Source organism: Rhamphochromis longiceps, linkage group LG7, assembly GCF_057381845.1.
Source record: "Rhamphochromis longiceps isolate RC_006_pf linkage group LG7, R_longiceps_female_GT1.1, whole genome shotgun sequence".
Classification (NCBI taxonomy): domain Eukaryota; kingdom Metazoa; phylum Chordata; class Actinopteri; order Cichliformes; family Cichlidae; genus Rhamphochromis; species Rhamphochromis longiceps.
In genome coordinates this window covers 7003579-7018608 of record NC_140563.1, presented here as the reverse complement: position 1 = coordinate 7018608, position 15030 = coordinate 7003579, and the positions used below count along the sequence as shown (strand labels likewise).

Here is a 15030-nt window from a genome sequence, read left to right as displayed (position 1 = left end):
CATTTTCCTGTTCACTGCGATGCCTGACACGATTTTCCATGTTATTGGTCAATACTTTTCAGATGTTTTATTAGACTGTACATGGTTAGAGCTGCTCTCCTCTCTCCATCATACCGTAGTCACAATCTTCCTGGCTAAATCACTGATAAATCATTGAAGCTTGTTTACTTAGAAATGCTAGTTGTGTTTCCACACAAAACGCAGACAGTAACTGATTATAAAGCAATCAAAACAGAGTTAGTGGCAGCTTTCATTGCATGTGTAACGATGTAAAAGAATGGATATGGTTTTGTTGTTGTTAAATTCCTGTTAAACTTGGGATCGCAACCATGGGTTTATTTTGGAACTTTTATTTTGAAAATCCGCAGCGGAAGTCTGCTACTGGTAAACGGGCTACCCCCTAAGCCTATCGTTAGTAGCAATGAAGGTTTCGCTGTGGTAAGTTCCTCTCCGTCCGCTCTCACAGAGCATGAGTTTAAAACATATTTGAAAATCCTCATTGAAGCTAATATGACAGTGCACTAACTGCATGAACTGCCCATACGGTAGTATTTGAGTAGATTTCAGGTTTATGACCGTGTTTTGCAGTTAATAGATTAGACGGTAAGAAAAATGGACACGTGGAGCTAGCGGCTAACAGCTAGAGGAGGCTGTCGTGTCTAATAATTTTGAAACTTCTCTCAATAGTTTGGGCGGAATCCTGTTGCTGAAACCCATGGTTATTCATGTCCCATGTTATTGCAGGTATGTGTACTTTGAAACATGTATATGGTTGAGCTGCAGGCTAATTCTGTTTAAGACATATTGCTTATTAAGTTTGCCCAGTAGATGGCAGCATTGTTCCATTTACTATTGTACGTAAAAGGGAATTTTGGCTTTGGTTTATTTATATTTACATGAATGTGCATTTAAAAGTGAATTAATTTTTCTTTTGTTATCTAAACCACAACGCAGTAATGTTTCTATTTTATTTTCCGTGATAAGTATTGTTGCCATTTTATTTTTCAATCAATATTTGTTTTTATTTATTTGGGAAAACTAAGAGTTCCACTATACGATCATAAGCCTATCGTTAGTAGCAATGAAGCTTTCGCTGTGTTTGGGCGGAATCCTGTTGCTGAAACCCATGGTTATTCATGTCCCATGTTATTGCAGGGGAATAAATCACGCCTGAGCTCTACCCACTTCGAGTCCAGAGAGTTTTATTCACACAGCGCTGGAAAGAGAAGCTGACCAGGGGTTACACATGCTAGTTTATAATGTTTACAATCTGCATTTGCAAACCACCAGAAATAAGCTCCGGGCTTCTTTAGCGTGACCATATTTTGATTTCCAAAAAACAGGACACTTTGTCCCAGTCCTGAAGAACTTTAATAATACTGTTTGTTTAAAGAAAACTTTAACATATTTACATGATGTCTTCTCTGTGCGGTTAATGAATGGTGAAATAAAAAAATGTCACATAGGCTTTTAAAAGTCAACAAGTGAAAAAAAGAGGACAGTTGGTCACCCTAGCTTCTTAGCTTGCTTAGACAGACTGTAAAATGGAGACAGCTAGAGTTTCCTGTGAGTATAAAACAAGCGTACATTTCAGAAACAACAGGTAGTATCTTGTTCAATTATTCAACTTGTAAAATGAAAATTAAGCAGTCATGACACATCCTGGAAACAGACCAAGTGAAAATTGTGACTTTTCACATAGTCCAAAATAAAATCTAAAAAAAAAAAGAAAACATATGAAAGAAAGGTTGTGCATTTTTAAATGTGAAAAAAATGGCACTACACAAAGATAAACTTTTCAACACATAGATATTTACATTAAATTTCATTTAAAAAAATAAATAAAGGCAGTATAAAAACAGCACTATTTGTGAAACAAATTCAACGGCTGATTGCCCCGTTTTTCACCCATTGGGTAAGACGCTCCCTGTTCTGCTTCTGTTAAGTTCTCAATCACACCTAGCTACCTATAAATATATGATGATGAGGTTTTGGTTTAACAAAGTTACAAAATGTTACAAAATGGAAATTCGTGTATTAAATTTTACCACTGCAACGAACAAATTTCAAAAGGCACAGCGTTTACATTGAAGGCAAAAAGTTTATATTTCTGGTTTGTTCAGTTTTCATTGTACACAATGAATAATGGAACAAGCTGATGCTTCAGTGAACTTCAGTGAGCAAAGTTTTCAGATTGTCTAGGCAGAGGTAACACAAGCAAAGACATTTTCTTCTTAAGTAGAAGTGTTGAAACTTGTTTTAGTATAAATTAATAAAAGTGAAAAACTTAAGTGAAGAAGTACAGGCTCTGAAATATGCTCAAATTAAGAAAGTGAAAAGTAGCTCTTTGAGGACGTTTTTGCCAGCTATCGTTGAGCAACTCCAACTGAATCTTGTGCTATAATAAATTTACATTAGTAAATGGCAATATAAACTTTATTTCCATCTAAATTGTAATTGTAATTAATTTACTGAATTATGAATCAATTATGTAGAACATGAGCAGAGAAATAGAAGGATTATTTTTTTCTTTTAAAAAAAGCTTGATTTTCTGTTGCCAATATTGCAAAGGGTGACTTTGCCTCCACATCTAAACAGGAAAATGAGTACAATCAGTGGTTAAAGTGGGATTCAGCAGGTGGGGGAACCATGAAATGGGTTCTAGTGGCTTAGCCGCACAAAATTAGTTAAAATAATTTCAACTTTGATCAGCTGACCTTTTCTGCTCCTGCTCTGAGGTTTACTACTCTATGTGGATTCAACAAGATGTTTCATGAGTTGTCTGAGGGGATTTCCATCCTCTACATTGATGGTTTATATTGTTTTTATAGTAAATAGTAAAAAGTTGGTATCGAGGTGGAATTCAGCAAGTAAATCTGAACATCATCAGCTTAAAAAATGTCATCTCTGCTGTACTTAATGTAACCTAACTCTGACCATAAACACCATAGCTGCTGTGGACCAGTCCAACACACTGTTCTTTACTTTAAATCCATCACAGTTCAGCAAACTAGCCTGTTTATCATGTACTAATCTGCAGAGTATTTAAATTTAGTATACCTCAATTTTTTTGCAGTACATTTCACAATGTGGAAAACACACAGCGTCACATTATACATAGATCCAATATCTGATTTTAAAAATACAGAAAAGGATTAGGGCCACTGGAAAAAAAAAGTTGGCACATCTTGTTTTTTTCTTCTTTTCCAGAATTCTGAGAAAAAAAAATCTGAATTTAAAGAAAAAAAGTCAGAATTCTGATTAAAGTCAGACTTTTTTCTCAGAATTCTGGAAAAGAAGAAAAAAACAAGATGTGCCCACTTTTTTTTTTCCAGTGGCCCTAATCCTTTTCTGAAAAAAAAAAATGACAACTTACATGTAAACTTTAAATTTCCAGTCTATCAAATACCACTGAGCAATCCTTACCTTTATATATAACCGTTCTTCTCACTCTCCTGCCATGTCTTTAGTATATTTCTCTATCTCTAAGTGATGTTAGCTCTCATTCTTTCACCAGGGCATTTGTGTTTTTTGTTTTGTGGAAACTGTTCCTCAAGCCGTCTCCACTAGACGACTCCAAATGGATCTTGGAACTTCAAGTTGGCCAACCACACCCGCTTGCCCATCACCACCGAACACTCCCTGGATCGCCTTACTGACTAACCCCTCCCGGCTCCGGAAACCTTGTGGCAACATGAATTTCGGGTCCTGACATCCCGGAGTTATGATATCTTTTCTCTTCATGGGAAATACAGCAGCTGTACCATTAGCTACCAGATACACTGTGACTAACTGCACACAGACAGTTGGAGAATTTGCTGATATTTGTTGAGCTGAGCGAAACACTTCTACTTCTACTAAACACTTCTTGTAAATGTTGAAGTATCATGACCACAACTTATGCACATCTGCACTCGAAATATCCTCCAAAGGGGCATTTCACATCATTTAGCAATTTCAAATGAATTATTTTTTGCACATGAACCTCTCTAGTAGTTATGTATAATAGAACTCTTATCTTTAACAAAGGGGTACCTACTTTATGCAGTGGTGTTAGAGAAAGACAGACTGACACAAAATATGTAGATGTTACACTATTTGTAACTTTATAATAATTTATGACTATAACACAGTGCATAAATCATCTGATTAAGTTCTAACATTTAAATCAGTAGGTTGGGTTTTGATTGAAGACAGTAAAGTATGCCAAAGCATAAAAAATGAGCTTAATTTTGTGCAGTGAACTATAGCCTTACTCCCACATCTTTCTCTGCAATTAAACAGGCTACTTAGTATATGAATCCCTCTCTTTCACTTAAGTGCTAATGGAGGAATGAGTAAATCAATAATGCAAGTATTTAAGATAATCCAATTCTAGGCACTATTTTGAGCCAGCATCTTCTGCTTTTCTTTGAGGCGGGGAAGCCTCAAAGAAAAGCAGGAAAGCAACAAAAGCCAATTGATATTTTTTCTGTAATACCATTTGCAGTCTTACTGAATGGAGTCCAGAGAAGCCAGAATTCTAAAAAGTGACAACAAGACGAGGACGTCAAACCTGTAAAATAAAGTGTTTAATTAATATGAAATAAACATGTTTCTTTTGTGTTTTTTTTTTTTTTAGGTAAATGCAATCTTACATTCATCTACCTATAAGTTTTAATATTCTCTGGTATCAGAATGACAAAATTAATTAAAGATCTACATTCGGTTAGTAATATTAACAAAGTTAATGACTAGATTTCATCAGGACCATGATGTATCCATACTGACATACACACACCAGCTACCAATTAACAGCAAACTAACAAAGTGTTATCAAATATATAACTTGTTTTTTTTAACTTATCTGCTTGTTTTAATTTTCCCAAAACATAAACAGTATTGTACTGAGCATTATGTTGTTGTTTTTAAGCAAATCCTTTCTTTATAATCATACTGCTAGACGTGCTCTTAAATGCATGTCTTTCTCTGCATATTAGATTATTAGAGACAGGGCCTTCAGGTTAGTGTCTAATGTTGTCCAGTGCTTTCTAGGGGCTAGGGCATGTGAAACAAGGGAGACTATAAGAACAAAAACAACAGCAAATAAAAGAGAACACTACACCACTAGTTAAATTTGACTCTGAGCATTAGCTCTCCCTATTTTACATCCCCAAAAGAGTCATTCACGAGTGTAGGCTAAATTCATTTTCCCTCTATCGTTATAGAGGTGACCGATACAGAAAATAGCCTGTATGAATTTCTGGGTTTTTACATCTATATTGACAAATTCTCATTAATATTAGATATACTATTATCACTCATTTATTGCCATTTTGTTAGCAATAACACAAAGTGCTGTTACTAGTGGCTCAGTAGGTTGTTTACAGAGTTTTAGTTCTCCTGACATACTCAGGAGCTGTTGTACTTGCAACAGTGTCATACCTGATACCTCAATGCTGATACCTTAGCCCATAATATAGTCTGGCTGTTTCTTGTGACAGAGCATGTTTCCTGAGAACTGTGCATTCATGTTGCCCATTTCTTTTTATTTGAAAATTATGGTCATCTACATTATAACCATATATTGTTTGTACTATTCTCCTCAGAGATTAGAATGTGGCATCTGCAATTGTATGTGAATACATGTATGTCCAATACAGTGATAGGTTCCATGATTTAGCAGTTGATCAAAGCTAATAAATAGCTGATGTTCTTTTTTTTTCAGACACAAAGCTGCAGGCCAAAATAGCCTGGAAGTGGCTGACAAGCAAGAAACACATAGACAGAGCAAGAGAAGCACTGCCTAGTTAGGTTAGCAAGATGAAGCTTGAAGAAAAAATAAATAAATAAGATGGCGCCGGTGAGGTTGGCTGCCGTCACGACTGCTCCGACCACCTTTTCTTTGTCTTTGTTTTTTTAGCTAGTTTTCAGCGTCTCTAAATTGGCAAAATCATCACCATTGGGTACATTAGGTATGACAGTGACACTCTTGTTTTTATTGGTATACAATGTACTCACAATTCGAAGTTTTTAACTCCGGATCCGAGCTGGCCGAGTGAGATCTTGAGGGAGAACAAAGGGAAGCGGCGGCCTAGAGGGAAGCGAGCCGGCGTCAGGAACAGGCTGAGAGCTCGTGCACACCGCACACCTCTGCCTAGCATCCTGCTCGCCAACGTCCAGTCACTGGAGAACAAGCTTGATGACCTCAGGGCCAGGATAAAGTTCCAGAGAGACATTCTGGACTGCAATCTCCTCTGCTTCACCGAGACATGGCTGAACCCAGCGGTGCCAGACCACGCCATCCAGCTGGCCGAGTTCTTCTCGGTTCATCGCATGGACAGGACACGAGACTCGGGGAAGTCAAGGGGAGGCGGTGTGTGTTTAATGGTGACCAACAATTGGTGCAACAGTGCGAACGTTGTTCCTCTCACACGCTCCTGCACACCAAATCTGGAACTGCTGTCCATCATGTGTCGTCGTTTTTATCTACCTCGAGAATTTACATCGGTCATTATAAGTGCCATTTATATTCCACCACAAGCGGGCACGGTCACCGCCTTATGCGAGCGGCATGAGGCACTCACACAGCACCAGATACAACACCGGGACGCTGCGCTTATTGTGACGGGGGACTTTAATAGTGCCAACCTCAAACGCGCAGCGCCGAACTTTTATCAACACATCACCTGCCCCACCAGAGGTGAAAGGACACTGGACCACTGCTACACTAGGGTCAAGGACGGCTACAAGGCACAATCTCGCCCTCCGTTTGGCAAATCCGATCATGCCGCCATCTTCCTCATGCCAAAATACAAACAAAGGCTGAAACAGGAAGTTCCGGTTCAGAGGTGGGTCGCGCGCTGGACGGATCAATCGGTGGCCGCGTTACAGGATGCACTCGACGACGCAGACTGGGACATGTTCAGAAACAGCTCCGATGATGATGTCAACGTGTTTACGGAAGCGGTTGTGGGATTCATCGGGAAACTAGCGGATGATACCGTGGAGACAAAGACTATCACAACGTTTCCCAACCAGAAGCCGTGGGTGGATAAAACCATCCGCGATGCTCTGAGATCCCGCACCGCTGCCTACAACACGGGACTCACGACAGGGGACATGGACCCGTACAAAGCCGCGTCATATAACATGCGGAAGGTGGTGAAAGAGGCGAAGCAGCTCTACGGGAGGAAACTAGAGTCACAACTCCAACAGAGTGACTCTAGGAGCCTGTGGCGGGGACTAAGGACAATAACGGATTATAAAGTACCAACAACCGGTATGACAAACGCGGCCGTGACTCTGGCAGACGAGCTGAACACTTTCTATGTTCGCTTCGAGGCTGCAGCTAAGGACTCCAACGATGCTAGTGCTAGCGGTGCTAACGGCTGCAGACAGGAAGATACTGCCAGCACCGGAAACGTGCTTGTCATCTCCGAGCATGAAGTAAGGAGAGCCTTCAAGAGAGTGAACACCAGGAAAGCAGCAGGACCAGACGGCATCCCAGATCGTATCCTCAGAGACTGCGCATACCAACTAGCTCCTGTGTTCACTGAGATATTCAACATCTCTTTATCTCAGTCGGTGATCCCCACATGCTTTAAAGAGTCCATCATTGTTCCTGTCCCGAAGAAACCCCACCCTACTTCTCTCAATGACTATCGCCCTGTAGCCCTCACCTCAGTAGTGATGAAGTGCTTTGAATGCCTGGTCAAAGACTTCATCATTTCTTCACTACCAGACACACTGGACCCACTACAGTTCGCTTACCGTCCAAATCGTTCCACAGACAATGCCATCTCTCATCTCCTCCACACATCACTTACTCGGACACTAGAAGGAAGGGGGAATTATGTTAAAATGCTCTTCATATTCTACAGCTCTGCATTTAATACCATAATTCCCTCCACACTCACCACTAAGCTGGAGCATCTGGGACTCAGCTCATCTATGTGTCAGTGGATCTCCAACTTCCTAACTGGCAGACCACAGGCAGTAAGGATGGGCGGACATGTCTCAGCCTCCACCACTCTCAGCACTAGAGCCCCACAGGGGTGTGTTCTGAGCCCCCTGCTGTACTCTCTGTACACATATGACTGTGTGGCCACTACCAGCTCCACCACCATCATCAAGTTTGCTGACGACACCGTCGTGGTGGGCCTGATCTCTGATAACCACGAGACGGCCTACCTGAAGGAGATTAGGAATCTGGAGAACTGGTGCCAGAGGAATAACCTCCTTCTAAACTTCAGTAAGACAAAGGAGCTGATAGTGGACTTCAGCACTAAGCAGGAGAGGAACTACCAGACCCCCGTCATCAACGAGTGCCCAGTGGAGAGAGTGGACAGCTTCAAATACCTCGGAGTTCACATCACGCAGGACCTGTCATGGTCCTGTCACATCAACACCGTGGTGAAAAAGGCCCGTCAGCGTCTCTACCACCTCACACGCTTGAGAGACTTCCAACTGCCCTCCAAGGTGATCAGGAACTTTTACTCGTGCACCATAGAGAGCATCCTGATGGGAAACATCTTAACCTGGTTCGGGAACAGCACCATGCAGGACAGACGAGCTCTACAGAGGGTTGTGCGGTCAGCTGAGCGCACCATCCGCTCCGAGCTCCCTGACCTGAACTCAATCTACAGCAGGTGGTGCTGGACCAAGGCCAGGAAGATCGTGAAGGACCTCAGCCATCCCAACAACAGACTGTTCTCTCTGCTGAGGTCAGGAAAGCGATTCCGCTCCCTGAAGACCAACACAGAGAGACTGAGGAGGAGCTTCTTCCCGCAGGCGATACGGTCTCTCAATCACACCACCACACAGTACTGACCCACACATATGGTTCTTACACACACACTGGACATTCTGGACATTGTTTTCACTTCATCACTTAATCACTTTAAGCATATTTGCACTGCACAAGACACTAAATAATGTGGATTGCACAACACTGGTCATTATATTCTTCATTTCCAGTTAACCCTTGTATGGTGTTCGGGTCTGTGAGACCCGTGTTCAGTTTTTTTCAAAAGAAAAATTAAACAATTAATTATTTTTTCACGTGTAAATGTGTTGTGTCTTTCCACTCACTCCACTTGATTATAACTGATTTATTATAACATTTTATATAAAAGAAAAACGAGAAGCACATTAATTCATAAATGTGATCTAACAAAGGTAAAGGGAAAAAATTAACCATGTTTGCTGTTCATATGTCTTGTAATTGGGATGAAGTAAACATCTGTTGAGTAATTTAACATAAAATTGTTTGATAGTGTTAATTTGGAAAGCCAAAACTCTAGCGGGTCCACCAGACCCATGAACACTGGCTGAGTAACAAAAATACGAACACCACACAAGGGTTAATACTTGTACAGCTGCTGTTATTGTATATATATATATTTATATTTCTCATACATTCTTATATAGTTCTATACTGTGTATTGTGTATTTTGTTGTACAGTTATTTTATTTTTCAACTTTAATTTATATATTTTATCTTATTCTTTCCCAGTTAAATTTACCCTTCATTCTAATTTGTGTTGTACAGTTATTTCATTTTTAACTTTAATTTTTATATTTTATTTTATTCCTTCCTAGTTAAATTTACCCTTTTTAATTTTCATATTTATTTCCTATCTTATTCATAGACTTTTCTTTTTTTCTTTAGGTCACGAGCAGTTGTCTAAGCATTTCACTGCATATCGTACTGTGTATGTCTGTGTACGTGACAAATAAAATTTGAATTTGAATTTGAATAAATATTGCAGGCAAACACTCAGTATCATTTGTCATCAAACTTGCTGATGAAGTTTACCTCCTGTAATAATGTTTTGTTTCCTCTTCCTGTACTCATAACTCTTTGAAGGAGCAGAAGGGTAGGTCAGTTTCATCCTCTGTTTCGCTTAGCCACAAAAAAAACCAGGGGGCAATTGCTTACTACCAGCATCTCGAACACCACCACACTGAGCACTGGAGCCCATCAGGGCTGTGTGCTCAGCCCACTGTCCACTTAACATTGGTAGATCCTCTTTGGAGGTTGTCAAGAGCACCAAATTCCTTGGCATTTACCTGGCAGAGAACGTCTCCTGGCCCCTCAACGCCAGCTCCTTAAACTAAGAAGGCCCAACAGCATCTCTACTTCCTGTGGAAGTTGAGAAAAGCCCATCTCCTACCACCCATTCTCACCACCTTTTACAGAAGGACTTCCTGAGCCCACGCACTCCTCACACACACTCTTCACCCTGCTGCATTCTGGCAAGAGGTACCGGAGCATTTGGGCCCTCACTCCCAGACTGCAAAGCAGTTTCTTCCCCTGACACACAGACACATACCTTCATACATCAAGTTACTTTTTGCACAATGCTCAGTCTTTTGTACAACCCACTGTCATTGTTGCACTTTTCTATTGCGCTGTTGTGTCTTCACTGTCTTGCGTCTGTATAGTTCTGTTGTGTCTGGTGTTCTACTGTTTTTGTTTTGGGTTTTTTGCAATTTTTGCACACTTGCACTTTATGTACTCCTGTGTTGATTGTCTGTTATATGATATACGTAGGACCATGGTCTCGGAGGAACATTGTCTCGTTTCACTGTGTAGTGCGATGCAGGATCACACTTTACACAACTAAAGGAACTAAAGATAAGTCAGTCGAAATGAACAGTCAGGGATAATTAGATGATGTGATGCTTTTAATTTTTTTTTTAAATTTCCACCAAAGACCTACCTGTCTCTGCCAACATGGAGTTAACTGTGAGCTCCCTCCCCTAATATGTCCTTGGTTTCATTCATTTTTCATAAGACAAAATTGTAGAGACCTGGGTATTGCAACAATTAGTCAGCAAAATAGAGGTTCTTTCACCTCTTTTAAACTACTTTTACTACAGCTTCATTGTCAAGTGAATTTCATAGAGTTAAGTGATGAGGTATGGTCACAATATCAATGAAAAGTATATTTCAAAAAAATATAGGAGAATATTTGCATACTTGGATTTTAATATGTGAGTAATATAGTTTTCTGAACATTCCACATTTGAGGTCTGGTTCTGTATAAAATTAGTGGCAATTTGTGAGGGTAAAAAATGCAGTGGGTTTCTTTTATGCAAGTGAAAGACAGACAGCGACAGAGAGAGAGAGAGAGCGAGAGAGATGTTTAAGGTCTTTGCAAAGCAGAAGCTGTCAACCAGGGATTAGTAGAATGAGCAGAAAAGCGACAATAGGCAGCAGCTTATATACTTTAGAAGACAGGATTTCAATTTTAATCCACTATAAATGAGGGGGAAAAAAGCAAAGAATACAATTGCCACCAGTAGGCCTAAATATCCACACTCAGGAAGCTTATATTAAAAATGAAAAACATGTAAGGAACAATTGGACGACAAATATAAGAAGTAGGAAACTCAAGAAAGTAAAAAAAAAGTCATTGTGATTATAGTAAAGAATGGAGTAATAGGGTGCATACCAGTTAGATCTGTTTTTATTTTAGTAAAATAATTTTTCATTAAACATTGGCAGATAGAATGGGCAGCTAGATGAATACAGTCAGAAACATCATTCAAAAGTTGGAGTACTTGGAACTGGAATCCACAAGGTCTATAGCTATTTTACATAAACACATCCTCCATTTCATTTCCAAAATCAGAGGACACCTCTTTGTTTGCCAGGAGCTTTTGTCAAAGGGTAATTTTATGTCACGGACCCAGTTCCAGGGACTCGGGGTCCGTGAGCAGTGTGGACTACTATTATTATTATTATTATTATTATTATTATGGTTGTTGTTTGAGGGTTGTGTCTTCTGCACTGCTGCTGTTCTGTGTTCCGTGTTTGTGTACTGTCAGGTGTGTATGGGTGTGTGTGTGTGAGGGTGCGGTCGTGGCAGGCTCTTTCAGGCCTGGTGGGTGGGGCCTTGCCAGCTGACCGGTCACACCCAGGACTCTCCACACACACCTGGCGCCGATCAAGCCTCGTCAGAGGAGCTTCAAAACAGTGTGGCTGAGAGCTCCTCGATGCTGGATCGTTGAGTGACTTCCCGTCAGTCTCAGTTTAATGTGCAAGGTTATTGCAAGTCTGCTGTTAGGTTTTGTACTCATGGCTGCCTTTTGTATGCGTGTTTCCCCAGGAGGAATTGTGGCGACCAGGAGGCAGCACACGGACAGTACACAGGGAACGGAGACAGAGCACGGGATAAGGCAGAAGACACGGAATGGGAGTCGGAATCTTCATCATCAAGTCCTGCATTTTGGGTCCTCATTCCTCTCATCCACGCAGACCTTGACATTTTATTATATTTTTAATCAAAAGTTTCTATTTACTTCATAGCTATGATTTCACAGAACAAAAGAAGATTCAAGATTTTGATCACCTTGTTTGTGAGGAAAATAATTTTAAATTTGATTCTGTATTCAACAGGGACCCAATGAAGAGAAGCCAAAATGGGGAAAATATGCTCTGTCTTTCTAGTTGCTGTCAGTATACTCCCTGCAGCATTTTGAATCAACTGAAGGAGTTTCACTGAGTTTTTAGGACAACCAGATAGATAATGAAGCATTACGATCATCCTGAAATGAATGTGTGAACAAAATTTTTGACATCCTTCTGAAACAGGATGCTTGTAATTTTAAAAGTATTGTAGAAAACAGAACTGGATGAAAGCAGTCATACATACGAGTTTAATACGCACACTGAAAGACATATCATGGTCAAAAACCATTCCAGAATTCATCACAGTGTTACTGGAGGCCAAAGTAATGTCATCCAGAGTAACTATTTCGTTTGACGTAATGTTCTGTCCCCCATTTTTTTTTTTTTTTTATGTAATTCTTTTGGTTTTAGGTTAGATTCTTAGTTCCTAGTAGAGTAACCTCAGTTTTATCTGAATTTAGAAACTGAAAATTAGAGCTCTTTCAGGTCTCTATGTCTCTAAGAATTTTCTACAGTTTAACTAGTTGATGTACATCATCTGACTTGATGCATACATAAGGCTGGGTATCATCTGCATAGCAATGATATAGTACATCATATACTACTTTTTAATAATACTGACTAAGAGGAGGATGTAATGTAAATAGCATTGGTCCTAGCACAGAACCCTCCAGAACTCTATAATGTTAGCTGGGTCGACGAACCCAACAGTGACTTTTTATTAGTGCTGTCAGCGTTAATCTTGTTAAAATGACGTTAACGCCATAATCGCATGAAAGCGGTAAATCTCTGTTAGCGAGTTAGTGCGGATCGCCCGTGCATGGGGCTGGACGGCGCTAATGCGTTAACGAGCTAACGCATTGATGCCATGCAGCCCCACGTGGTAGTGTTTTGGTTGTTGCCCATGTTAGAATCAGAATCTTTCACTGTAGGAGAATGCAGCATCAGCTTTAATACAGAGTACTGTTGCATTTAAATCAGTCATTAACTGCACTAAATAAATATGTATATTTTCTTGTTTTTAGTTGTTTAAGATTGGAGAGGAATTCAACATTATTTTCATTATTTTATTTACATTATTTTTTCCACCTACTTTTAAGTTGATTGATAGCACTGAAGTAAAAAAACACAGCCTCACTTTGCTACTGCTTGTTTATAAAAAGTTCTTGCATTAACATAGAAACACCCAGCTTTCAACCAAAAATAAAAGTGTCAAATGACATGGGCTTACTGGTTTTCTCAGCATAGGCAGCAGTATTAGGTTCCACGTGTGCCTCTCTACTGCACTTTCTCCCTTCTTATTTATTTGCTTGAGGATTATGTAAAAATACTTGAATGCTTTTAGAGTCTTAGTGTGACAGCATCTGCTTTCAGGTGCATCAGTCCATATTCAGATTGAGTTTGATTTTTCAAAAGTAATTCTGTATTTATTAAGAACAGCGTATTTTTTTTAACAACATTTGTAACAACAACTGATGTAATATATTTGAGCTTGTAATTTTGCGGATATTTATTGATTTAAATCTAAACAGATATACATAATATAATGCTAAGACCGAGTTCATATAGTTCTGACAAGCTTAAAAGTAGCCCTAATTTTACATGGGATTTTGCCTTTTTCAAGTGCTTTTAAACATTAAATTAGGAACATTTTAACGTGATTAAACAATGAAATTACCTATAAACAAGGTCAATGAATGCAGCAATATGAATAATAACACTTAAATCTACAGAAATATACAGTTAACAGTTGGTTTAAATAAGAATAATGGATTGCATTTATATAGCGCTTTTCGAGATCCTCAAAGTGCTTTACAATTCCACTATTCATTCGCTCTCACATTCACACACTGGTGGAGGCAAGCTACAGTTGTAGCCACACTGCCCTGGGGCAGACTGACAGAAGCAAGGCTGCCATATTGCACCATCGGCCCCTCTGGCCATCACCAGGAGGTGGTAGGTGAAGTGTCTTGCCCAAGGACACAATGACCGAGACTGTCCGAGCCGGGGCTCGAACCGGCAACCTGATTACAAGGCGAACTGCCAACTCTTGAGCCACGATCGCCCTAAAGAACATTATTTGATGTAAAAAAAAAGTTTATAAGAATCATTTTATATATTTTTCCATAGCATTACATTTGAATTTAACATTTCAGTCTTTCAAATAACAGACAAATATTTGTGAAATTATGATACATTTGTGAATGTATTTTAACAATCTAAATATGCATATGTACAGACAAATGCACAATAAAATACTTTTATATTACAATTTTTTTTTTTACAGTGAAGTTTTAATTTCTTTAAGAAGTCTTCAGGAATAATTCTCAAGGCTTCTTGAAGGACATTAAAAAGCTCTTCTTTGAATGTCTACACCTTTTGATCTGCTCTGTGTATCTTTAAAAATGATTCCACACTGGTTCAGTAATGTGTTTCGGATAACTGTCATGATAAAAATTAGAACTGTTACCAATCAGACCCTTTCTAGATGATATTGCATGCTGGATCAAACTCTGACGCTACATTTCTGCCTTCAGAAATGTTTTAACAAGATCTCCAGCACCACTGGCTAAAAAGTAGCCCCTTACCATGATAGAGCCTTCAACATGTTTTACAAACCTCCAACATGT

General features: G+C 39.5%; 1 protein-coding gene across 3 annotated transcripts; it reads left to right on the top strand.

Moving 5' to 3' along the window:
- Positions 1–422: 422 nt before the first annotated feature.
- On the top strand, positions 423–13523 carry LOC146664634 (uncharacterized). Of its 3 annotated transcripts, XM_085411838.1 has the most exons (4): positions 423–438; positions 688–744; positions 3518–12010; positions 12099–13523. In XM_085411838.1, exon 3 carries the CDS (start codon positions 6316–6318, stop codon positions 8809–8811), a length of 2496 nt encoding a protein of 831 aa, XP_085267964.1. In that variant the 5' UTR covers positions 423–438; positions 688–744; positions 3518–6315; the 3' UTR covers positions 8812–12010; positions 12099–13523. The 3 variants fall into 3 exon arrangements, with proteins under 3 accessions (XP_085267964.1, XP_085267963.1, XP_085267962.1); XM_085411837.1 differs by lacking the exon at positions 423–438 and having other exon boundaries at positions 445–744; XM_085411836.1 differs by lacking the exons at positions 423–438; positions 688–744 and adding an exon at positions 751–1239.
- The last annotated feature ends 1507 nt before the right edge of the window (positions 13524–15030 follow it).

Coding starts and splice junctions, on each gene's coding strand:
- LOC146664634 (XM_085411838.1), top strand. CDS start 6,316: ATGGACAGGACACGAGACTCGGGGAAGTCAAGGGGAGGCGGTGTGTGT.